This window comes from Cydia pomonella, chromosome 11, assembly GCF_033807575.1.
Source record: "Cydia pomonella isolate Wapato2018A chromosome 11, ilCydPomo1, whole genome shotgun sequence".
In the NCBI taxonomy this organism is placed as follows: Eukaryota; Metazoa; Arthropoda; class Insecta; order Lepidoptera; family Tortricidae; genus Cydia; species Cydia pomonella.
The window spans coordinates 23267965-23295761 of record NC_084713.1 but is presented as its reverse complement, the minus strand read 5'-3'; the positions used below and the strand labels follow the sequence as shown (position 1 = coordinate 23295761).

The following is a 27797-nucleotide window of genomic DNA, read 5'->3' as shown; positions in this document are numbered from 1 at the left end:
CATGGCTTTTTCGAATATCTTAGATATGACCGGTATAAGCGTATTTAATTATTATTACTTTTGGATCATCCCTCGTAGGTAATTGTTTCGCCTCTTTTGTCACTTTTTACTGAGGTCTGCCATATTCTATAAGTACGATTCCATTTTCTTCTTTAGTAGATATATATTTGCCATTTTCAATACTATCTCGATTTCGAAGTTTCGCAAATGCACCATAGGTATGTATGTATGTCTGTAGGTATGTAATAGGTAGTGAAAACAAGTAAATCCCGATGACTACCAAAACTTGAAATTAAGAATGTTTGGAATTAGAGACAGAATATCAATGTATTTTTGTATCCTATCGTATAAACAATATTAATTAAGCGTAGTATTTGGAAACGTATTAGAAGTTTTTGTAGTATAAACTTAAATAATAAATAACACAAATGCGCACTATTGAATTTTGTTTGCGTAGTTGGTATTACTTATACCTAACAACAAGTATAAAGTGCAATATTTAGAATATCTTTTTTTGCTTCGTATTATTTCCAAAGGTTAGCTTCATAAAATAATAATCAACAAGGGCTTTCTAGAGTCTCCAGATTCAGGGGAAGTTTCTCGGTACGGAAAAAAGTTATACTAACTATTATAACGCGTATTATGGTGCCTGCATCATCTAAAAAAGATCCATATCATTTTCCTTTATCATTATTTAAAAATTAAAGTTTAATTTCATAATTCATACATTTGGAGATGTGGCTGTATTGCAGGCACCATACGCACTAGGGTTTTTATATTGGGCTTTTCAGGGTCGGAATCCTAAACGCGGAAACCGGTCGATGTTTTTTGCCAAGTCAAGGTGAATGTAAATCAGGGGGGAGGGAGGGGCGCGCAGGCTTCAAGCACGTGACTGGCTCCCCAAGAAGGAGAGGGACGATGGGGTGTTCCAGTAGTCAACGGAGTTTCAACTGTATTTCGATAAATGTATGGTTGAAAACCGCACGTTTCGGTGCTGCGGCTGTTTGCCTGATGCCTCGGAGACGGCGCGGCGCGAAACCGATCCGAAATCCACTCCCGCGCAAGCTCTTTAGCAAGCGGGACGTGCTCCATCCTAGATTAATTTAAAATCCTTTAAACTTTTTCATCAATTAAACACCTCTCTATTTAATAGTTCCAACAGTTTTTCTTGGCAAAAGTTTTTACAGGTGATATTTAAGTACATTTTAAATACTGTCCGTTATCTATAAATAGAAGCACCGGTATTTATTTACATTTAGTTGTAACTTGACATTCAGTGTTCAGTGCGTATTGCCGGCGTGAGGTAATTTTAAAGTCCTTATGAAAGTTACCTACCTTTTAAATTTAATTTTAAAATCTGGCTGTGAATACTTAATAAAATTGTTGAGTAGATTATGAAAATTCTAATCTCAAATTAATTCATAATTTTAGAAGAATAAAAACACGTAAGTCACATAACGAAGACATCAACTTAGTCTTAACTTACCTATGAAAACTTGAAAAATCAATTAAATAATATTTACTTACTAAGAGAAGTAGTTCAACAAAAACATTTGATCGTGTGATACCTATACGTGTGCCAGTACTATAGATAATTGAAAAATGTTAAAACCATCAACAATCGCATGAAGCTTTTACAAGGAATGAGCCTCGTCTTCGACCTTCTTTTGTGTCGGGACATTACCAAAGTGAACCAAAGAGTGAAGAGTGATCACCAGAAGAACAGAAAGTAAAGAATACATCACCGATTGTCATTTCAACTGACAACTGAAACTGGACATTCAACACTGAAGTGGCCATCTTCGACTGTTATTGAAGTTGCACAACAAACAAGAAGTGATGGCGAGCACGGGTGCCGAGGGGGTGTGCGGGTGGGGGCGGTGGCAGGTGCGGCTGGCGCTGCTGCTGGCGCTGCCCGTGTTGCTGACGGGCATGTACTGCACCAACTACGTGTTCCTCGCCGCTGCTACTAATCACAGGTGAGCTACTACATTATGTAATGTGCAGTCACCAGCAGAAGTTGCTAAGCAGGTCTTCAGAATGACTTCAGAACAACTTTAATGTTAAGGATGTGCAAATCATTTTAACCATTTCATTTCTGCACTTAAGCTGATTGTGTCTCGCCACCCATACAATCTACAGGTGATCCTGCAAGTAGACACTTTTGAAAATCTAATTTTACCACTAGTTTTCATGCGACATGTAGATTTTTGTTACTGTTGTAAAGAACGGCGAACAAATCTTAGGTTAATATATTTTGCAATTTTACGTAATTAATATGGGATTAAGGTGGAAGAGAATGTTATTGTTAAGGTTGTTAAACAAGTAATATTGAATTATTAATTGTTTATTATTATTTTATATATGTATATTAAATTCTTTATTTACAATAACAATATACAGATGATTACTATAACTAGCTTATATCTAAAATAGGCCCTTGAGGCATTGTATCAAGGATGCTGGCGGCATTTCCTCGTTATATCGCAATACTGATACGTTGTGCCAGGAAGCCGCCACGCCAGCTCTTCGGTCACCAGTTACGTCAACCAGACGTTTCGTGATTTCTCCAAAAAACTTGTGCGCGCTGGGACCCCATGGACCTAGAGTTTCAACGCCAACTTATTATTTATTTTTAATTTTTGTACCTACGATGCTTCGTGTTGCGGATATTATTTTTGTATGTAGCAAGTATGACTATAATTCAAGTAGATACTTAAGTAAATCATTCAGAAGATTAGAACCTCCGTAAAAGGTCCAAGAGTTCCAGAAGGAGGAGAGTTTCATGAGATGATAAAATTATGCAGATGATGTGTTTCTTTTCTTTTCCGTTTAGTTTTAAGTATCGCCAGCGTTAAGAGGACGCATGGCTATTATTGGCTACTGCGGTCACTAATTGCTCACAAAAGTAATGGAACCAGTCCGACAGGCGACAGAGGTGGTAACACGACACGGTTCGCGAAAGGTCAACAATTGCCTACTTTCCCCGTCACGTGGGCCATTGTGGAGTGCCAGATGAATGCAAATATTAGGCTAATCTAAGAAAGATATTGTAGAAAGAGCCTCCTGCCGTAAATCAAGTCTAACAGACGAGAAAATATGAAGAGAAAGGAAGCATAGCGCATTTACGGTTTAGATACACATAGAAGTCTGCTAAACTTAGCTTCTTGAAGTATGGGAAAGACAATTTCTGAGCAACGTGTAGCAAACAGAAAAATAGTGCTTAATGTTAGGAGATTGAGCACCTTATTCTACAAGTACTTATCTAGAAAAAAACCTAAATAAGCTTCGGTTTACCTAATAATTACGTTAGACGCGACGGATAAGTAGATACTCGTAGCACTGCACTCAGACGTTACAGTTGCTACGGACTTTTCCATAGAAAGAGATTACGAAAAGTGAGACAAGCGGATACGTAGACAATAAAACAGTGTCCCGCGATAACCTTTCTGTCTACGACGCGTTGGTGTCAAGAGTCAGCACTGTCAGGGGTTGTGTCAGGGCAGCGCGCGCGCGTTATCAGAGTATCTCGCGACCCATGACCGTCAATTATGATGCTGATAGGTGACATCGACACGCGGGGACACCATGCTCTATGAGACGGATGTTGCCTGTTTGAAAAATAAATTATTTGTGCAAAAATTATAAAAAAAAGCGGCCAAGTGCGAGTCGGACTCGCCCATGAAGGGTTCCGTACCATTTATGACGTATTAAAAAAAACTACTTACTAGATCTCGTTCAAACCAATTTTCGGTGGAAGTTTGCATGGCAATGTATATTATATATTTTTTTTACATTTTTCATTCTGTTATTTTAGAAGTTACGGGGGGGGGGGGGGGGGGACACATTTTAGTCTCTCGCGCAAACTATTCAGTTTAGAAAAAAATTATATTAGAAACCTCAATATCATTTTTAAAGACCTATCCATAGATACCCCACACGTATGGGTTTGATGAAAAAAGATTTTTTGAGTTTCAGTTCTAAGTGGTTGGGAACCCCAAAATTTATTGTGTTTTTTTTCTATTTTTGTGTAAAAATCTTAATGCGGTTCATAGAATACATCTACTTACCAAGTTTGAACAGTATAGCTCTTACAGATTCGGAAAAAAGTGGCTGTGACATAATCGGACAGTCAGACGGACATGACGAATCTATAAGGGTTCCGTTTTTTGCCATTTGGCTATTTTTAAACCTATGTTCGTGATTTTTTTCTATCTATGATTCAAATCATTGAAGTCACTAGAGAAAGGCTACAAGATTGCTAATAAAATTTTTGGTACCGTATTATGATCTACGATTTTTCAAACTGTGGTGTGGAGGGATAAGTTTTATTGAAAAATATCTGTATGACCCAATTTTTTTTAACAATGCCTAAAGTCTCAAGCGATATGTAATCTTGCCAGTTACCACGCGGCCGAAAAACGAGAACTAGTTTTTCAACAGTTTAACGACCTACTGACACGAAGCGTTACGCACGAAATTGAAAACCATACAACTGCAATCAGTATCGCCAGGAATAGAATGAGAGTAATACCTAGTTGTAATCAGGAACTGCTGGACGGAGTGTCCTGATCTACTCACCGTCACCTCCCACGTCATCGCTCGGACGCTTTGTGGGCGTTTATGAGTATTGCAAACGATACGTACAGGCAGTAGCAGAAGATGCTAAGGGGACGTTCAACAATATGTTATATTTTCTGCAAATGCCATGAAATATTACGACATTTAAATTAAACGACGTTCACAGAAGAGAAAGACCACAGCGAAATGCTACTAAGCAGACCAACTGGAAAATTATCTTCACTGTACAGACTAGCAATAACATCATTATATCACTGATGCTGCTTACTTTACAAGTAGGTGCTTATACTGATTATGTATGTGCCTAGTTGTATTCCTGATAGAAGTCGCGTCCAGAATGCCTGGAATGTTCCCAGCTAGATATCTTGGGCGACATTTACCGAACCCAGTTTGTTGTTAATAAATACTAATTAATTAACTAATCAGTTCAACTTCACTGTGTCAATGTTTTGTTATCGTCGCGTCGCCAACAAAAGTAAATAATCAATAACACTATTTTGATTCACTTTAAACTTTAAATATAAACATATTCATGATTCAACAATACGATAATGGCGATTGCTCGTCTTTTTTTCGATTAACAGCGTCATTCCAATATTGGGAATTTATTAGAATTGAATTATAAAACCTGTTTAATATCTACCTCTTTTAATAACACACCAGTCCCGTGTATTTCCATGTGACATTAAGTATACTCGTATAATTGCACCACGTTGCTTGTTTTCTGGTTAAAATAGGACAAGTACCTACAGTACAGTTTTAAATATAACAAAGTTTAGAGATCCGTATTATTTTGTGTCTCGAATTAACAGCAACACTCTGAGTTAGAACAAGATGAGTTTGGGCTTGTGCACAAATCAAGCGAGGTTCGATAGGGGGGAGGGGGGGTCACGAAAAAAAAACCCAGGGGAGATCACGTTGGGGGAGGGGGGGTATAGGAAAACCTTGTATTTTTCTATGGTGAACGAAAGTAAGAAAAATAAAAGCGGCCAAGTGCGAGTCGGACTCGCGCATGAAGGGTTCCGTACCATTTAAGACGTATTAAAAAAAATCTACTTGCTAGATCTTGTTCAACATTTTACCACTTTGGACACACATTTTACAACTTTGGAACTGTCTCTCGCGCAAACTATTCAGTTTAGAAAAAAATGATGTTAGGAACCTAAATATCATTTTTGAAGACCTATCCATAGATACCCCACACGTATGGGTTTGATGAAATTTTTTTTTTTTAATTTATTGACGTATTAAAAAAAAAACTATTCACTAGATCTCTTTCAAACCAATTTTCGGTGGAAGTTTGCATGGTAATGTATATCATATATTTTTTTTAGATTTTTCATTCTGTTATTTTAGAAGTTACAGGGGGGGGACACACATTTTTTCACTTTGGAAGTGTCTCTCGCGCAAACTATTCAGTTTAGAAAAAAATGATATTAGAAACCTAAATATCATTTTTGAAGACCTATCCATAGATACCCCACACGTATGGGTTTGATGAAAAAAATTTTTTTTTTTAATTTTTATGACGTATTAAAAAAAACTACTTACTAGATCTCGTTCGAACCAATTTTCGGTGGAAGTTTGCATGGCAATGAATATCATATATTTTTTTTAGATTTTTCATTCTGTTATTTTAGAAGTTACAGGGGGGGGGGGGGACACACATTTTTTCACTTTGGAAGTGTCTCTCGCGCAAACTATTCAGTTTAGAAAAAAATGATATTAGAAACCTAAATATCATTTTTGAAGACCTATCCATAGATACCCCACACGTATGGGTTTGATGAAAAAAATTTTTTTTTTAAATTTTTATGACGTATTAAAAAAAACTACTTACTAGATCTCGTTCGAACCAATTTTCGGTGGAAGTTTGCATGGCAATGTATATCATATATTTTTTTTTAGATTTTTCATTCTGTTATTTAAGAAGTTACGGGGGGGGGACACACTTTTTACCACTTTGGAAGTGTCTCTCGCGCAAACTTTTCAGTTTAGAAAAAAATGATATTAGAAACCTCAATATCATTTTTAAAGACCTATCCATAGATACCCCACACGTATGAGTTTGATGAAAAAAGATTTTTTGAGTTTCAGTTCTAAGTATGGGGAACCCCCAAAATTTATTGTTTTTTTTCTATTTTTGTGTGAACATCATAATGCGGTTCATAGAATACATCTACTTACCAAGTTTGAACAGTATAGCTTTTATAGTTTCGGAAAAAAGTGGCTGTGACAGAATCGGACAGACAGACGGACATGACGAATCTATAAGGGTTCCGTTTTTTGCCATTTGGCTACGGAACCCTAAAAATGATCTACCACATACTTTTTCTCGGTTTTGTTATGCATAAATCTTCACTTGGCACTTCAAAATAGCGAGTCTAAACAAGATTTACTCTATACAATATTTATCTTAAAATTCGGTCGAACGAAAAAAATATAAACAGATACACTTGAGGTTATGTGGGGGAGGGAAGTTCACGGGAGGTTCACCAAGAACCTCACCAAATATCACCAAGAGGGAGGAGGGGGTCAAAAAGTAGCCGAAAACACCTCGCGTGATTTGTGTACAAGCCCTTAGCAGCGACCAGATAGCGCAAGTGTTATTTAAAAACGTCAAACATCTATGAAATTATGACGTTTACTTAACACTTGCACAGGCTGGGCTATCAAAATCACTGCCAAGTTATCTTGGTCTGACTCTAACTGCCACTAGTAAAAGTCAGAACAGTATGGACGGTGGAACTTTTATTCTCTTTGTCTATCAGAGTTAAAAGAGAGCATGAGATACACATGAAGAGGGTCGGGAGTACGACACAAGTTTGCCACTATGGTTCAACTGGCCATGTTTTTTTTTTATAGCTTAAGGGTTCTGTAGCCAAATGGCAAAAAACGAAACCCTTATAGATTCGTCATGACCGTCTGTCTGTCCGTTTATGTCACAGCCAGTTTTTTCCGAAACTATAAGAACTATACTGTTAAAACTTGGTAAGTAGATGTATTCTATCAACCTATTCAGTCTTTCCTTATTATGGCCATTAATCTTTGGGCCGGATTTTGGATTGGTGTAAAATCTACTTCGTACTGTATGACCACGTTTCACTTTATAATGTATTTTTTTGACGACCAGTTTTGCCTAGTGGGTAGTGACCCTGCCTACGAAGCCGATGGTCCCGGGTTCAAATCCTGGTAAGGGCATTTATTCGTGTGATGAGCATGGATATTTGTTCCTGAGTCATGGGTGTTTTCTTTGTATTTAAGAATTTATAAATATTTATATTTTATATATATCGTTGTCTAAGTACCCTCAACACAAGCCTTATTGAGCTTACTCAATTTGTGTAATAATGTCCCATAATATTTATTTATTTATTTTAATTTATATTTTTTCTTTCTAATTTTGTTAAAATTGCTACTAAATTAATGATTGTGTAATTATGGATCGCATGTATCTAAAAAATAATTATTACTTTTATTATTTAAACTTATGGAATTGTTTTTCTTTTGTAAATGAGGTAAGTAACACCTAAAGTCAAACAACGAAGTTATTAAAATGATTAATACTAAAACTAATTAAATATCTTCTATACTTGTTTATAATATTTACTACATGAGTACATGCTCTACCGATATACCCATATGTTTTCCTTAATCATAATTCATTGTATTTTATTTCCTTATTTTGGTTAAGCAGATTTTAATACGTGAATAAATAGTCTCAACAAACTTAATTCAGAGCTCATACTCGAATGTCATCGAAGCCTCACGGAAGTGAGCAAAGAAGGCAACAAAGTAACAATTCAATGGATAAAGGGGCATAGTGGATCAAGAGGAAACGATGCAGCGGACGAACTGGCCAGGAAAGGCTCAGAAACGCCGACATATGGACCCGAGCCCATCATACCCCTACCAATATCCTATACCTATACACAACCAGCTAGACCTACATCACAGACAACTGCACAATAAATACTGGAATGAAATGGACACATGCAGGCAGACCAAGGATTTTCTACCGGAACTGAACCACAAACTCACCAAAATACTACTGAAAACACCTCGACACCAACCACGTAAAATAGTAGGATTAATTACAGGACATAACACACTTAACAAACACCTACACAATATGGGTAAAACAGACAGCCCCATGTGCAGAGCGTGCATGGAAGAAGAAGAAACAACAAAACATATTCTCCTAGACTGCAAACAGGTAGAAGTATACAGGAACAAATACCTAGGGACTCCGTGCACACTAGGAGAGGCAATTAGCAACCTGAAAACTTTGCTAGGCTTCGTGGAGGAGCTGGGGTGGTTAGAGTAGCGCTACCTCGTTTCACGCAAAATAGGCACAATGGTTGTCGATTTGCGGAAAATGCCCAGAAGCACTAACTAACACTAACTAACTAATAGTCTCAACTCAACTATTGCTACTTTACTTACATTACCTAACTAAAAAATAAAATTATACTTCGTGTCATCCACGATGACGCGCGAATTTCTCAAATCTAACATTGAATAACATGATAATACGAATGAAGGCACGCGTCGTCGTGAATGACTCGATGTAAGATACAATATTGAGATAAAATTTGAAGTATATAAAAAGTTACCTATTATGTTAATTTGAAGCGCTAAAAAATACTTGACCGCGTGCAAAATTCCATGTTTATATTCCAATTCGCTATCTGCGGAGTCGCAACACGTGCGAGGCCGGAAACTAGGCGCAAACTTCCCGGTTCAAAAGTGAACCTTGCTACTACACGTTACAGTTCACGTTTAGTTGACTCGAGAAGTTCCAGTATCGCGTTATCTTGTTCCCACGTGGTGTGGTATTTATAAAAATTTACACATTAATGGCAAGGCCAACGGCCGTGCCACCGGGCAGGTCGCCGAATGGCCCCTCACCCTCGAACAATCGCACCATCTCATAAAATTTTCTAGGGTACTATGCGGAGGGCAATGCTTCAAACTTACAAAAATAAAAATAATCTGCGAACACAGAGTTGGTCTGTGGCGGACAACTGGCGAGACTGACTGAAAGACAATTAAATGTGCCATGTTGTGTAAAAACTTCCATTCTATATCCCTAAGCATCCCTAGATACTAACATATAAAACTTAATCATTGAAAAAAAATCTGAAACTTTTATATCCATGGCAGGCCAACTTTATTTTTATTTTTTTAATTTATTTATAAAAGAGAAGTTACATCGGCTATGGTCACTTATCTGCCAAACTGCGTAGCAATGGCGTAGCAGTTTGTTGGAAGAAAACTTATTCTACCCTCCAACATTGCTAAGTAAGTTATTGCTTTCGTGATTTACAGCTATATTTATCGTGCGAGTGGGATTTCTTACAAACAATTGTAATAGCTTTAGATAGACTGACCGAGCATAGTCTTTTTTTTTGGTCAGAGGTGGAGGTAATCCTCATTGGTCAAATATGCCCACAAATTGACCTAATACGATAGCTATATGTCAAGAGATAATTTAGAACTCGGCGTGTGAAGACGAAGACGATCCTTATTCAGATTTAATTTAAACTACAGTGAGTCATCAATCATCAAATCATAACATCAAAAGGTTTCCGCGAAATGTTTGTTGGGTAAGGTTTTCATTTACAAGCACTGAGACCACCATTAAGAGTGCTGAATAAAAACTAAGTAGGTATTAGATAGTATTCGTAGCCAATGTATGTATCTATCTAGACATTCTAGACTTAAATTGATTCCCAACACCACTTTGCTAAAATGGTCCTTTAAAATAGAAAACGGATGAACGCCCCAGTTGCGGCAAAATCTGTAAATAAGATGTAAATTTTATGAATAAATATTTGAATTGAATCACCTATAAAACGCGACATATTATTCAGCCTCAATTTAAAATAGATTATATAATGTACAGTTAACTACAATATGATGTCAGTGACCATCATATTGCGGTTAAAAGTCAATGATGATAGTAGTTAAGTCAACATTAGCATCGTCCTTTATTGCAATTCAGTTTTAATATCACTTCTCTAACCTGTTTGCGTCAGGTTGATGTGTCCAATGGACATCCAAATCACTAATTATTGTAATAATATGTATTCTCGGGCAATATCAACGCACCATTTCTAAATATGAAGCATAAGCTCGACGAAAATGAAGGTCATGTGGTCAAGGTCTTGAGTAGTTGACGGATCTTTCCTTAGGTAAAGGGGCTGCACTATGTATCCCTATGGGTCGAAGTCTATCCGCAAGGGCCCCCGAAAATCATAAGATAAGATAAGGTCATGCGGGGTCAAAGAAACATAGTATATTTCACTCGGGGCAAGAGGATTCCCTTCAAGCGTTTTTCTTGCCCCAATGTTTATCTTATGTTACTTTTGAAGAATCAGCAGGCCGCGCCGCGTAGCCAACGTTACAATCGTTAACGCTCCGTAGCGTCGTCATCTCTCTCTATCACTCTTCCATATTAGTGCGACTGTGACTTTGGCTACGCGGGCAGGCCTAGCCAAGGTGATAATCACTATCGCTACGTCAACAAAAGGCTTTGTGGCTCTCTATCACTCTTCACTCATCAAGGTTGACTCACGTTAGAAAGTTCCGGGTCCGGGCCGGGGCGTCCAAAACTTCGTTGTCTATAGAAAACATCATGTGATCACCGATCAGGATCACACGTCATAGACCAGGAACGTTCTAACGTGATCATCCTTAAATACCTTCCAACTGGTACAGTGGTACAAGCACCATAAAAATTGTCCTTACTGTCAGGTAGTGTGTGTCTATTTCATGATTACCTATATTAGTTATTACGTATTAAATATTGTGGAATGAATTGATAATTCAACAACGTCTGTTATGAACGTTTATGACTATCCATTTAATTACCATTTGCCATAGTTTCCCTTGCCGCTTATCTGACCATGTTCACCTTGAGCAGGTGCTTGATCTCCCGCCTAACATTGATAATTTGCATGGGAGTTGTTTATGGTCAGCGGTCACTTGCCTCCTAGAGTCGGAGGCCTACCGCGAACATCGACAATTTCGTTATGTAACTTTTTATCGTTAAAATATCTGCGAGAGAGATAAAGGCAGATAAAAAACGATTTTCGATGTTTGGCGGTAGGCCCACAGATTGGCGAACAGGTTTTGCTAAAACGAGCGAACCTGCTCTGTGGACCCAAAAATTGTACCTAAAGATAGGAATTTATATCTTACGGTTGTGAGTGGTGAAGGAATATTGAAAATAGTGAGTGGAAAAGACTTTCTATGACTGCGGAGGCGCAGGCAAACTGGAAAAACTCGTCCCTGTTGCCAGTTGTAAATTTTGTAAACAAAAACAAACAAATGTAAACAATTTAGTGAAGATACGAGTAGGTATAATGACAAAGGAGTGTGTGAAGTGCCTAATCTGCATCTACTGCTGGAAGCACGGTAGTGCCGCCGCTGAGTCGAGAAAAATAAACAAAAGAGGCGCAGCCGGATCCCCTTCTCATGAAGCCATAGAAGCTTGTATACGTATACACCGTGTTTTTTTTATTTCCGTTAATTTGAAGGGTAAATCCTTGAGCTTAAATTGAGTAATTTTCTCAAAGACACCGGTATTCTAATTAACTCCATTTCGGAGATAATCAATAATTATTTTTTATCTTATAAGGCCCTTACGAGCCTGTACACTAGCCTTAGGGCCTGTTTACATATTGATTAGTGTTTAGTACGAGTTGATACATTCATGGACCCGGGTACGTCCTTAAACTACGTCCAGAAGAGAGGTATGGGCATTGTGAATGTCATCTCCCTTTGTGTGGTAGGGCACAGCCGGTGGATGTCATTCCAGATCTGGAGCAGAGCCCAACTGGGGAAGTACCTCCACCTTACAGAAAACAGCAGCCAAATAACACTAGACCCTACTCATAGTGTTGTGTTCCTGCCGGTGAGTAAGGTTGCCAGAGCTCAACGAGGGGGGGTCGGGTTTAGGGTCGGCAACGCGCATGTAACTCCTCTGGAGTTGCAGGCGTACATAGGCTACGGAGACTGCTTACCATCAGGCGGGCCGTATGCTTGTTTGCCACCGACGTAGTATAAAAAAAAATACATTTGCTACTAAATGTAAGTACTATCTCGGACGATCGATGTTCGAAATGACATCGATATGTCACAGATTTCAATTGTTTGGTTGATTTAAATGTAATGCCCGTTTAAAACATCGCTATAAGCAACATTTAATTACTTTTTATAAAATTAAAAAAATATATATAAAAGTTTTTTTTAAATTAACTTTGCCATTTAGTTTCCTTAAACGTACTCCCATACCCCGAAGTTAACGGAATTCAATAAAAACACGGTGTATATACGTACGATTTTTTTTATTAGTTCCAAACATTAACAGCATGACTGTTAGTACTAACGCACCGAGACTGGACTAATACCCTGCTATAGGTAAAAAACTTAAGTAAGTCACCTGCTGTATGTAGTTGTGACGTGTTCAAATAGACAATACATGTTTAAAAGACACACACAAACAAAACAAATGTCTATTCGAACACGTCACAACTACATACAACAGGTGACTTATTTAAGTTTTTTACCTACAGTTACGATGGCGTGCAGGGGTAGGTTACGAGTATGCAATTAATCACAGCTAGGACTGGAAAGTTCAGGTAAAGGAAGAAATAATGAGAGCACAAAATATATGTATTGTTGCAAATTGTCTGACATTGTATGCTTTTGTTGACCAAATCACCTTTTAGTAATAAGGGCTTACATTTGCCTGCTGTTAGAAGTGGACATATGTCAGACACTATGTTCCGCATGTATTTGCCAACCCTGAATAATATATTTATAACAATACTTAATAATCTTTGAACTTAAAATTTAAAAACAAAATGTATACCTACTTCTTATTTGACCAACCTGTAGTTATCAATTGTCACAGATATTTTTTTTTTTTTTTTTATACCACGACGGTGGCAAACAAGCATACGGCCCGCCTGATGGTAAGCAGTCACCGCAGCCTATGGACGCCTGCAACACCAGAGGCATTACATGCGCGTTGCCGACCCTTTAAAAACCTGTACACTCCTTTTTTGAAGAACCCCATACTGTAGCCCCTCGGGAAAACCTCGGCAGGAAGCTCATTCCACAGCCGAAGCGTTCGCGGGAGGAAATTCCTCTTAAACCGCACAGTACGCGACCATTTAGGTTCTAGGGTGTGAGGATGAACACCCTGCCGACGGCGAGCGGTGCGGTGATAGAAAGCGGCCGTTGGCATCATGTCAAACAATTCTTCAGAGCACAGCCCATTGTACAAGCGGTAGAACACACACAAGGAGGCAAAGTCTCTCCTTAGACTTAAAGGTTCAATACCGCTTGTGAGTTTGGGATCGTCGACGATTCGTACAGCGCGCCTTTGGACTGAGTCGAATGGTCCAAGCTGGCATGCAGGTGCTCCTGCCCAAAGGTGACAGCAATACTCCATATGGGGTCTGACTTGCGATTTATAAAGCAGCAGTCTTTGCCCCGGAGTAAAGTATCGCCTCGCTTTATTGAGCACACCCAGTTTTTTGGATGCCAGCGCAGCCTTTCCTTCCAGGTGGCTACGGAATTGGACGTCACTGGAAATGTCGACACCGAGGATCCCAATACTCCCTGATATGGTAAGGACTGAGCCCTGGAACTGTGGGACCACAGTAAATGGGGTTTTCTTAGCGGTAAACGCGCAAACTTGTGTCTTGGTGGGGTTGAATCGGACTAGATTGTCCCGACCCCACACCGAAACTCTGGATAGAGTGCTCTCAATGTCCGACACAAGCTTTTCACGACTCTCCAGCACCACAGAACGAGGGATATTGGCACGGCCTGTGTAATAGGCATCCCCAGTACTGTCGTCCGCATAGCAATGAATGTCGTCGTTAGACAACATGTCATTGATGTGCAGCAAAAACAGCGTTGGGGATAGCACAGAACCTTGCGGAACGCCAGCGTTAATGTCCATGCTATCGGAGCAGCTTCCGTCTACTACGGCTCGTATGCGTCTGCCGGACAAAAAGCTAGCGATCCATTTGCATAGTCCCTCCGGCAGTCCATAAGATGGTAACTTCGATAGGAGACCCCTATGCCAGACCCGATCGAACGCCTTCGCTATATCTAGGCTAACTGCCAATGCCTCACCTTGACTCTCAATGGCCGAAGCCCAGCGGTGTGTGAGATACACTAGAAGATCACCAGTCGAGCGACCGTGGCGGAAACCATACTGGCGGTCGCTGATCAGGTCGTGTTCTTCTAGGTATCTCAGGAGCTTTGCGTTAATTATACGCTCCATGACCTTTGAGAGAAGAGAGGTAATAGCGATAGGCCTGTAATTCGATGGGTCCGATCTGTCGCCCTTTTTAGGCACAGGGTGCACAAGGGCCGTCTTCCACGAAGATGGAACATGCCGTTTCTTGCTAGAGAGTGTAAAAAGGCGCGCCAACACGGGACACAACTCAGGAGCACACTGCTTAAGTACAATCGCTGGTATGCCGTCTGGCCCGCTCGACTTATGAACGTCCAGCGATAGCAACTCCCGCCGAATATCCCTCTGCGTGAATGAGATCTCTGGCATGGAGTATACGCACCGCGGGATGGTGGGCGGCACGGCGCTACCGTCGTCGCTCAGGGTCGAGTTTGAGGCAAAGAGAGTACCAAGAAGATCGGCTTTCTCCTTTGCACTATGGGCCAGATCACCATCAGCTTTCCGCAGTGGTGGTAAGGACGACTGACAAAAATTTCCCTCGGCAGCTTTGGCAAGCGACCAGAACGCGCGACTCCCAGTGGGGTAGCCCGCTAGTTTCTCACCAATTCTGCCGACGAAATCGTATTTAGCCCTGGCAATGGCTCTCTTACTGGACCTCGAGGCAGCGTTTAATTTGCGTTTCACATCAGAAACGTTCGGATCCTTATTAGCTACGGCCTTGGTCCAAGCCCTGTAAGCGGCTTGCTTGCGAACTGTAGCTTCTTTACAGGGCCGATTAAACCAAGGACGTCTCTTCGCTCCCGCAGCTATTACTGAGTTGGGAATGAAACAATCCATTCCCATCAGTATTGTCTCGGCGACATTGGCTGCGCAGGAGTCAGGATCTTCTGATGTGAAACAGAGCTGCCTCCACGGGTACGACGCGTAGAATTCACGCAATCCATCCCAATCTGCTGACTTATACTGCCACACGCGTCGCGAGCTAGTTGGCCGTGGTGGATCGGGCCGCGCGCATGGTACCCGAGTCTGGACGAGACAGTGATCGGATGAACCGAGAGGCGCGTTCACTGAAACGGAATATCCGTCCGGACGTGTGGTCAGCAGGAGGTCCAGTAGAGAGCTTGTATGGTCCTCGATATCTGGTATTCTCGTGGGAGAACGTACCAGTTGCGAGAGTCCATAGGCCAGAGAAAATTCGTGAGCAGACCTTCCCGCGTGGTCAGTGGACCGGGAACCAAGCCACTCAATGTGGTGGGCGTTAAAGTCCCCCAAAATCACGAGCTCTGCGGAAGGGTACTGCTCGAGAAGTCTGTCAGCCGTTAATTGTAGGTGCTCGAAGAGCCGAGTCGTCTCCGTGTTGCCGCTGTGAGACCTGTACAGGCACGCGTAGACACGAGTGTGGCCGCTGTAGTCCACACGCACCCAAAGAACCGACAGGTCCCTGTCTTCATAGGCATGAAGGCGGCGACAGCAGACATCCTGCCGGGCGTACATACACACACCGGCGTGTCTCATGAACTTGTGTTCCAGTGTATAGCCGGGGTACAATAGGTATGAAATGTCCGCCGGGCAGGATATCTGTGTCTCCGTTAGAAAAATAATGGTCGGCTGCGCAGATTCTAGGTGGTGATGGACTGCGCTTAAATTTGAATGCAGTCCCCTGATATTACAGAAATCCACTTGCGTGGAAGGGGATGCCGCCGAGAAACCGTTTCTTTTTTAAATCTTATTTGCCATTTTTTTTTTAGTGTACAATGAGGATTCGGCGTGTTGACGGCTTAGAGGACAAGAGAATGGAACAAATCTGCCAAAAGGTTATGTAGGGTATTGCGGTCCACAGGCGCGGCGTACGGAAGGGCCCCCGGTCCCCCCCTGTTACAGCAGCCGGGTCCACTCCGGTCTCCTTCTCCGGCACGACTACTACAACAGGGATTTTGCGCGAGGTTGGTAGTTCAGCCTCCCAGGGCGGAGATTAAGTAGTCCCTGGGTTCGGGAACCCTACTGACCTGCGGGCGGCCAGCGGACAGCCGTTTCACCGGGTCTCCCTGATAGCCGCGCCTGTACTCCGCGCCCACACATACCAATTGCAGTATTAGGAGTTCTGTAGGTCCCCCGTCGTCAACACGCCACATCCTCGTTGAGCTCTGGCAACCTTACTCACCGGCAGGAACACAACACTATGAGTAGGGTCTAGTGTTATTTGGCTGCGATTTTCTGTAAGGAGGAGGTACTTCCCCAGTTGGGCTCTGCTCTATGATGCCTAATGCCTATGATAAAATTATAGACCGCGAGCCAGGAACAATTTCCATGATTAATCGCCTCCCGGCTGAAAACTCGTGTAGTGGTTAACGACTAGGTATGATGAACCCTCGTGGATGTAAGCTGCCGCTCCGTTAGTGGGTTGAGGAATAGTAGCCACCGAAACACGTAAAAAAAAATTGTCATCGCCTCCCGTTTGATACTTTGTCAAATGATAGTTCAGATGCTGTTGTTGATTTAAAAAAACGGTAGCCGGTTATATCGCGGTGGTTAGAACATCAGCTGGTCGCACATGTAAAAAATAAGCGCTATACCTTTTATGATAGCAATAACAATTCATGAAACTTTGCATGTACCATTTCATCAGGCATAAACGCCTGAAAAGCCATCAACGGATTACGCAATTTACGCATACTTTGCCGCACACACACACACACACACACACTCGCTGATCTCAATTATTTATAGCGAATCAAATTGATAATGATAATATATGAGATGACAAATAAATAATGAAACTATGTATAATGCATGACCGATTCCTGAAATAGTGATAATGACAAATAATTATTACTCTGTCAATAAGAAATTAATACCTGTAATTAATTTTGAACCAACGAAAGTCTGATATCTTATTTTCACATTTATAAGCGAATTTGTTAATAAATTGTCCTTAATGTTAAGTTTGTGTTAAATGTTTTACTGTAAACTTGTATTAGGTGAAATATATGTGAAAGTCGTTTCAAATGGAATACGCAAACGTACCGTACAATGACATTAAAGTATCAGCCGGGAGGCGATGACTGACGAAGTATGCTCCTGGCCCGCGGTCTACTCGTATTACTACATTCTGTGTTAAGTATGTAATGCAAGTACTTGTTTCGTGCAATATAGTGTTTATTCTTCAATTTGAAACCTATAACAACAATTAGGCAAATAATCCCTACTTAATATTATAAATACAAAAGTAGCTCTGTCTGTCTGTCTCTTACCTCTTCACGTTTAACTGCTTAACCGATTTAGATGAAATTTCGTATGGAGATAGTTTGAGGTCCGATGTGGAATAGTGTTTTATCAATTATCACCGCTATCAACAACGCAGCGAAGCCGCGGGCAGACGCTAGTAGTAGGTAAATAATGGCATTCTTTCGGCCGTGAACTTGCATCGACAGAACGCAATAACCTCAATGTCACTTTTTGTCTATTACTAGTTTACGTTTTTACTATAAATAAACAGAATAAATATAATGGAAAAATCCATTCACGTTGCAACTTTTATTACTTTAATTGAATTTATTGTTACGGAAGGAAATTCAAATACATTCAGGCAAGTGCAAATAGATATGTCGTATTATGTAAAAGTTTGCAAAGATGTCAATGAGTAAATACATTAAATAAGATGTATTATTACATATGTTCATCACGTGCTACAAGCGCAAGTTTTTTAAGGTCTTTATTTGAATGATAGTATTTTTGCAAGGCATGTATGTAGGAGTCAGTGTAGGACATGTAAGTGCTCATTTTTTTTTAACTAGGCTATTTTATTGGTTAAGCATGAGTTGGTCTTAAGTGTATAAAGTTTATTTTTATAAAAATATGTGATGGTACTGAACCATCGGGGTGCTAGTGTGGCTATCATATGAAAAAAAATTGAATATCCTGCCAAAAGTCCATAGCCCCTTAACTCACTACCATATGCTGTATGTATTAGCTATAGTAGAACTTTAACTTTCCTCTGCCCAACCCCCTAGTTTTAGCTAGTTTCTAGTGGTTAGTTAAGGTTTCTGAAAAAACCCTGACACTCGCCAGTTCCTCTCGCAATCCTGACACACGATCTAAAATCTTGACATGCCAGGGAAAATCTTCACGTAAGGCAACCCTACTCGTACTTGGCCAGTTTTTTATAAGCCACATGATCGATTCTTCATAAAGCAGGTATGTAAAATGCCTCGTATTCCATATTTGGCCCGGAAGTCTGTCGGTAAACATTAGTATTTTGTCACGGTTACACGTTACATTAAGTAGGGTAAAGGCACCTATTACCGTGGTAGTTAAGGAACTTTTCAAAAGAGATCCAAAAATTAAGGGTATCAATGCTGTCTAACAGCCAGGAATATTTTTTTTTCATCAGAGCATTTAATGAACTTTCCGTTTCACACGTTTTTGGATTCATTTTGGGTTATTATATGTATTAAAATATTTTTTGAAGCCAAAATGACCAAATCTTCTATTACCGTGGCAAGGGACAGGCTGTGATTCTATTAACGCGAATTGAGCTTTCATTACCGAGGGTACAATTGGCATGATTTTTCTGCACTCGTTAATAGAAATCAAACTCAAAATTCGAAACCTAATACCGAGGGTTAAAACAATAATAACGACGTGGGTTCTGTATATTATTTTTGTGTCATTAACTTTAATAATGACACAAAAATAAAAAATAAAACTATAGGAGTATGTTTAAAAATAAGAGATATATTCGAAGAGATTATAATTACACTTTGGCACAATCAAATACTATTAAATAGTTAACTTACCAAGTACCCACGAGTACCTGTATAATAAGTTATAAGTTGAATGTTTTACATGTAAAACAACAAAAATTACTATTAGTAAAGTTTTACTAAGGACGTATATGACAAATAGGCCTGCCTGTTATTAAATAAAGTAATTTTTAAATGCTATAAAGATTGATAAGAATTTGTCTTACTGACATAATTAGCTGCACAAAAAAAACAAGTAAGTAACATTTACTCATAAGGCACAGCGTAAATTATAGTCGAAATTTTATAAGCTGGACGTTTACCACCTGAGTGAAAGTTTACCACAGTGAAATGGTAAACGTCCACCTTATAAAATTTCGACTATATATAAAAACATGAAATTTTTTAATTCTAATATTTTTGTTAAGGTAATTAAGTTAAATAAAGTCTCTCACATATTATGTGTTATAATTTACCCGTTTATAATTAACAAATCACAGTACTTTTCTTATTGCTGATTCTTATAGCTAAAAAAATCATGTCTGAGATTTTGGACTACTGTATAAATAAAATTATATAAAAAAAAAATCTAATCGGAAATGTCCGGCAGTTGGGTATCCTTCCTTGTCAGAGTAATAACTGAATCAGAAAACAGAAGAATTTAAATCTGATAATGATAACTGAAGTCTAAATTTTATCAACGAAATCTGTACTTGCGGTACCCTAAATGCGATATTTCAATACAATACCTAATAGTCACTCGGTAATAGATAACTCTTTAAGAGCCTATTACCGACCCATTCGATATTTCTCTGGGTCGGTAATAGATTTCTATACATTCTATTACCGAGGGTAATCTGATCATACCATCGGTAATAGGCTTAATTTGGAGTTTAATTAAACCTAATTCCGACCCATACAAATAATAAAACACAGATGGTTTTTCAAATCAAATCAAACACGTATATTACAAGCTTCTTGTAAAGACAAAATCACATAACTGGCAAGTAAATTTTAGGTTTTAACTCAAAATAAAAAAAAGTTGACAGATTAAGGGTTCCCATAGAAACAAGGAAATCGGTGCTGAAGTGTTTGTTAAAAATTAAGGGTTAGTTAAATACTTTCCATAACACGGAAATAGCTCTTTAATAGCGTGAATAGATCAAGATTGGAATAAATAAAATAAATTATAAAATTGATAATTTGTACCAAAACTAAAGAGTAAATAACAAAACTAACACTTTTTCTATTACCGTGGCATACCACGGAATTACTTACCACAGAAGTAATTGGCGCCTATCTCCGCTGTATTTTATTTTCAATTTTAAACGTATTTCCGGGTCAAAAACTAAGTTAAAAGTAATTCAAAATCGTGTAGAAAACAATACACAACCTCTTAAAAGGCATTGCACTAGTTTATTTGCCATAACTATTACGTAAAACACTAAGTAAGATTGGAGTGCACTTACCTGTGGTGTCACGCGTCTGTATGGAACAACCGGTTCTTGCGCCGCCGTCGCACAAACTGACGAATTGCGAGTTTTTTGTTACACTCACACAAATGCACACTAATGGGCACGATAGACCAATGAATGAGCTTGTTTTGTGTATGCTTTATTTCTTAGGGAATAGATCTGTTTGCTTGCAAAATGCGTATTTGTAAACACCGCGGTGTTAGACGTCGATTTTGATACCCGCGTTAATAGCCGCCGTTACCCTAGTATTTATTTTATTCAGTCACAGTTATGTGCAAAATTACGCGGCAAGTTAAATATGGCGATTCGAGATCAACAAATCAGAATCAACTACCTACTGCCTGTATTAGTGGGAGGTGCAGCTCATAAAATACAACGCGTATTTTATGCGGGCGTTGCGTGGACAAAAGATTTCCTTCGGTGGGATTGGTCCTTAGGACTGAAGGATGGATTTAAGAAGTGGAGCCAGGGAGCCACCAAGATTTTAGATGTAAATTTTTGGGGGAACTTTCAACTTTATCTTGATACATATATCTATATAATTTAAGCTACTGGGCCAAGTTTGGTATCGTTTTCGTATAACTCGGGGATGCTGAATTCATTTATGGCATAATATTGGCACCATTCCACATTAAAAATATATAATATATGAAAAAAAACCTTTCAAAACTCCTTTTTACGCTAATATCGCTGAATTAATTTAGTTAAAATTTGGTAAAGAGATAGCATGAGTCCCGGGGAAGAACATGGGATACTTTTTATCCCAAAAATCCACCCTTAAGGGTGTGACAACTACAAGGGCGGTGGAAATTGATATGGGGAATCAATAACCGCTGAACCGATTTTAATGAAATGTGGTATAGAGATAATTTGAGTCCCGGAGAAGAACATAGGATAGATTTTATCCCAAAAATTTTCCCCTAAAAGTGAAAAGGGAGGAGTAGGTTCGTATGGAGAATCAATAACCGCTCAGCGGATTGATGAAATCTACGTGACGGCAAGTATTGAATTCAATACTTGCATTAGGAAATGTCCGATTTAGCTAGAACCCTTATTGGCTCAACATGCTCGGAGCAGTCGGAGCATGACTGTACCTGGGTCGTTAAATTTTAAAGTGAGAAGTGACCTTTTTCGAAAATATGTTTGACCCATTCAGTAAATATTGAATTACCTTTCCTTGCAGATGTTTCGTCCCAGAATGCGAAGGCAACCTGAACGAGACGTCATATTCCGGGGCGCGCGCAGACTGGGGTGCGTATGCGCTGCCCAAAGATGCGTGCAGTCGCTACCAGCCGCTTGACGACACGTGTGCGATCGAGTCGTTCAACCAGACGACGATGGAGTGTGAGGAGTTAGTGTACGAGTCACACAGCAGCATCGTGGCTGAGGTACGTGTTGTGTAGTGCCACTTGACGACACGTGTCGCGCCGAGTGGTTCAACCAGACGACGATGGCGAATGAGGAGCTGGTGTACAGCATTGTGGCTGAGGTGAGAGCTATTCTTTAGTTACTACCACTTTTAAAACGTCTATATTCTCTGCACGATTTCCCAAGAATAGTATAGTAGGGGATAGGGAATCTCCGCCTACCCCCACAGGCATACACCCCCGCGCATCGTGAGGCGTACAACTACCGGCTTCTTTGAAATGTATTGGGGTCGTGCTCGAACTTGCCGGGAGATTAAAAGCAGCAGAAAAGCAGTGTAGAGTGTGGTGACTTTTACAAACATGATTCGAATATAAACAATTTCATAAAATAAATAGCCGCAATTTACAATTAAATGAGTGAATCGAAGTTTTTGAAGCCAGTCGCTTGTGCCATCAAAAGTAGTAAATTAACGCGCCTTAAGATAAACAAGAGACAAACGCGGGACACAAAGAGGGCTATCTATGCGTACACGCGCGTTCCATCAGGCCCCTGTTTCTAAGTTGAACAAGACGATGGACTGGTATATTTCTCTGCTCTCAGAAGGCGATAGCGTAGTAATGTCCCGCAGGCCTCGCAACGTAGCGTAATGAGTAATGACGCACTGTCCTGTCTTTAAATAGGATAGGATACTCTAGCATCAGTGCCCAAGAGACCATATATTGTAGTTTAATATGCTCTTGTATAACAATCAATAAACTACATGTATACTGCATATTTCACACATTCTATATTTCACAAATATTCACAGGTGTTTGTGTTTTATAGTTCGGCCTAGGCTGCCAAGAGTGGAAGCGCTCGCTGGTGGGTACCATCCACAACGTGGGCATGCTCATCTCGCTGCCCATCATTGGACACATCTCCGATCATTACGGCCGCCGCACGGCGCTGGTGAGTATATTATTTTTTAATTCTCCTCTGGGTGGTGTATCCTCCTGAAGCCCGCGTCTACACATAGTACATAGGTCCAATTAATTTTTGAATCTTCGTCAATTTGATAGACTTCAAATTAAGCTGGCAATTTTTGTAATCCAGTCGTCAGGAAGGTATTCCGCCATAGTTACTTGACTGTTCGGAATCGGTGCAGTCTTCTTCTTCTTCTTCCTCGCGTTGTCCCGGCATTTTGCCATGGCTCGTGGGAGCCTGGGGTCCGCTTGATAACTAATCCCAAAATATGGCGTAGGCACTAGTTTTTACGAAAGCGACCGCCATCTGACCTTCCAACCCAGAGGGTAAAACCTTGTTGAGATTAGTCCGGTTTCCTCACGATGTTTTCCTTCACCGAAAAGCGACTGGTAAATATCAAATGATATTTCGTACATAAGTTCCGAAAAACTCATTGGTACGAGCCGGGGTTTGAACCTGCGACCGGAATCGGTGCAGTACAATACTGAAATAGTGAGAGCCTGATTAGCACGAATAGGTACGTAAATTCGGGGCGCATCCTCATATCTACGACAATCAGGCTTGAGTCAGGTAACCATATTAATGTGATGACAACACAGCTTTACTCATAAGGTTGAAATATTGCGGAACGAGTTTATTGGTGATCGAATGGTCCCTGGGTCTTTGATCTCGCCAATGTAAACGTTTTGTATTGCAGATAGTGAGTGGCGTGGGCGCTGGGATCCTCGGGCTTTGCAAATCACTGGCTGGATCTTACTACGCGTACTTGATGTGGGAGCTCCTGGAAACCATTCTGGGAGCCAGCGTCTACCCAGCCGCATTCGTACTCAGTTAGTACCATCATCATGTTTTGTTCTTTATTATTGGACTGTGAAATCATTGACTGGATCTTACTATTACGCGTACCTGATGTGGGAACTGCTGGAAACCATCCTGGGAAAAACCCTTGGCAGAGTCTACCCAGTCGCTTTCGGGCTAAGTTAGTACCATCATCATGTTCTGTTTTTTTTTTTATTATTGGGCTGTGCCTCAGCGAATTTCTCGGGAATATTCACAAATATATTGTAAGTACCTTATGTGGTATTACCTCAGTGTACATTTAATAGAAACCAGTGTACCTATCCTTAAAAACGAGCTACGCTCATAATAATGTCACCCCGCCAACCTGACGTCAGGCAGGACAATATACCTACGAAGGAACCACGATGGCGTGGCGCTTTTTTCAGAGATATTTATGTAAAGAGAAAACGTTTATTATCGATGTTGTTTTGTATTTGCAATTTAATCCGTCCCTTGAATTTGGTGAAAGACCATCGCAGAACAATGTGTTCGATCAGATGCTCAGGGTTACCACACACCAGCTCCATTTATTCCAATGGTAGGCACAGTTTTAATATCTAAGTATTTTTTTCTATTCTTCCAGTGATCGAATGGCTGGGTGTTGAGCACCGGATCCTCGCCAGTCTCGTCCTGGGCATTCCCCTCGCCGGCGGCGCTGCGACGCTATCCCTACTCGATTACCTCGCCGGTTATTGGCGTACCTGGTGCCGCATAGCCTACCCACCTTCCTTACTCCTGCTGCTCTACCCCTGGCTGTTACCGGAGAGTATCCGCTGGTTGGCTATACAGAACCGCGTGGGTGAAGCCGTGGCGGTGATGAAGCAGGCAGCGAGGTGGAACCGCGTGCAGGCATCGGATGAAGCGTTTGAGAAGATGCTGTGTGATCAGAATGAGAAAGTTCCTGTGGCTAAGGTTGAGGAGGAGAGCCTGTTTGCGGCTTTTCTCAAGTGAGTGCTATTTCTCATATTTTAGGTAAGTAGAATATTAAGTAGATCAGGAGACTAGGAAGTTAGTTATTAGATTCATGAAATGTTCATATTGATCCAGATTGAACAATGTTTATGTAAATTATGTAATGTTTCCGAATTGATTCAGATCTCTGTAGAATTAGATAGTTGGGTCTTGGAGTCATCTATCTCTGTAGGTGACTGTATATTCTGTGCCAGAACGTGAGTCTCTAGGGCAGATATCGACATCTTGTTAGGGTCCAAAATATCACCTGAAGATTTTTTACAGGTTCTTTCAAATGTTAATGTGAGTGCTAATGTGACTGTGACCGAATAAAAACTATGGAATGAAAGTATGATTAAAGTTAATCTCTTTTCTGCAAATTTCAGATACGGCGCCCTTCGTCGCCGCCTAAGCGTGTGCTTCGTGTGGTGGATCTCAGCCGTATTCGTGTTCTACGGATTAGCAGTTCACGTTCACGCTCTGGGTGGCTCCGCGCACGCAACCTACGCGATGGTGGCGGCGGCCGAGCTTCCTGCCTTGCTGCTCAACACGCTGCTGCTGGACCGTGCCGGGAGAAGGCCTGTGCTGACCGCCGCGTTCCTCACGACGGCTTGCGCACTTGTTGCGATTTCCTGTTTGCCAGGTAAGTTTCAAAAGTCTGAAAAAATAGGAACAGCCTGCATTGTGAATCAATGCAGTAATCCGTGCTGATGCTGTCATCTCATCGCTATGCATACCTTGCCTTCGTATGCTTATCGCGTTGCCTTCCACTTTTTTTCAGAGTGCTTTCGGACATTCTTAGACACTTCGAGTACAAGCATAATTATATAGTGCCGGTATCTCTGAATTAAAGAAAAAGAGGAAGACCACGAACGATTCGCAAAGTTAATATCCTGTAGTCTGAAATATATCCCCATACTAGAAAAATCTTATCTTTAATCTAGTTGTACCTGAATAACCATGACCATTTATTTCTTTTCAGAGGGTAGCGGCTGGTGGGCCACAGCCCTGTACTTGATCGGCAAGCTCGGCGCCACCATGTCTCTGAACGCGCTGTACGTGTACACAGCTGAACTGTTCCCCACTCGCGCGCGGCACCGTCTACTAGCCGCCTGTTCTACCTGTGGCCGGCTTGGGGCTGTGCTGGCTCCGCTTACACCTATGCTGGTAATTGCATGATATAAATGGTTTGTTTTAGAGATTTCAGGGCTTTGTGCTAATATTTGGAGTTTAGGTTTTAGAACTGCTGGCAGCTAGGTCGACCGAAGTCCTATGTCAGTCACTGCCCTGAACAATATTGAACTAAAAAAAAAATATATATATATATATATATATATTATAGGACATTATTACACAAATTGACTAAGTCCCACAGTAAGCTCAATAAGGCTTGTATTAAAATATCAAATATGAGTCTGTAGTTCAATTTAACTGCTCCACTTGCGGCCGGCTTGGATTAGTCAGTGCTGGCAATGCTGTTAATTGTATGATGTGACTGGTTTGTTCCAGAAACTTGGGTTTTGAGCTGAGATTTGGATTTAAGGTTCAGAACTGCTGGTCACGAGGTGGATTGACGTCCTATAGTATTAAAATCCAAGCCTTATCGGCATGATCAAAAACAATAGTCTAGCTAGCTCATGAAGAGCGGCACTCTAAGAAGGAGTATATTTTTAATCGTCCTGACAGTATCTTCCTTTCTCTTTATACATAATTAGAGAATGGTTCAACAATAAACAGATTGTCTCCACAGGGCCAGTTGAAGCCTTGGTTGCCAACGGCTATCTTCGGCACGCTGCCGCTGCTGAGCGCGGCGCTGACACGACTAGTACCTGACACGCTGCACGCCCGGCTACCGGACTCCTTTTCGGACCTGGAGCCGGCGCGCATCCGCGCCGCTGACGTTTGAAGTTACCGCCGAAGAGTTGTATAGTGGTCAAGAGAGGTCGCTAAGCTAACACAGCTGGACTTGAAGCGACAATTGGTCTTGTGATGGTACCTTTCTGGGTCTTGTGAGGAGCCTTTATAACGTGCTATATCGGTACATTAAGAAAGGAGTCAATAAGGATTGTGCTGGAACTACTAGAATTAGACATTAACGCTGTTATTGGCAGGACAGTTGATGAATATTATTACCTATATTCACGATAGTTGAAATTCTCGACCTTTGCGGCGGAATAATTCAGCAGGGTGAAATATATTATAAATATCGAATATATGTTAAGCGTATCTTCCCTTATTTTTAAGTAATGCATAAGTTCGTTGAGATTAGTTTATATAAGTAAAATAATAATAAAAGTGCGAAAGGATGGAATTCGGAGTTCTTACATATAGATATAGCGAAGACATTGCGGCAATCATAAGTTGCTCTAGGCAGCAACTAAAATAATTTCAGGAAAAAGTAGAAGAAACATTTTCTTAACGCGAAAACTTAATGTACTTTGTATGGAGGGTTGGGCGACTTGAACGACCTGCCCCATAGATTTTTATCGCGTCATATTTTTTTATTCTACCTTTTCCTAATCAGAACACGATACTGAATATTGCGCTTAAAATTATCCCCACTATTTTTGCTACAACCTGTATAGAGATTACATTGTAATACGAGTAAGATTAGTTACTGGAGGTGAGAAAATACGAGTAAGTTTAGTTACTGGA

The 27797-nt window shown here is 40.5% G+C and overlaps 1 protein-coding gene and 1 long non-coding RNA gene across 2 annotated transcripts; both read left to right on the top strand.

The window, feature by feature from the left end:
• The first annotated feature begins 829 nt into the window (after positions 1-829).
• Positions 830-27511, top strand: LOC133522509 (organic cation transporter protein-like). Its single transcript, XM_061857867.1, has 8 exons — positions 830-1979; positions 22204-22408; positions 23214-23336; positions 24049-24181; positions 24775-25138; positions 25529-25785; positions 26125-26309; positions 26893-27511. Exons 1-8 carry the CDS (start codon positions 1840-1842, stop codon positions 27046-27048), a joined length of 1563 nt encoding a protein of 520 aa, XP_061713851.1. The 5' UTR covers positions 830-1839; the 3' UTR covers positions 27049-27511.
• On the top strand, positions 19081-21004 carry LOC133523086 (uncharacterized). Its single transcript, XR_009800192.1, has 2 exons — positions 19081-20154; positions 20201-21004. It is a non-coding gene; the product is annotated as an uncharacterized LOC133523086 (long non-coding RNA).
• Positions 27512-27797: the final 286 nt, after the last annotated feature.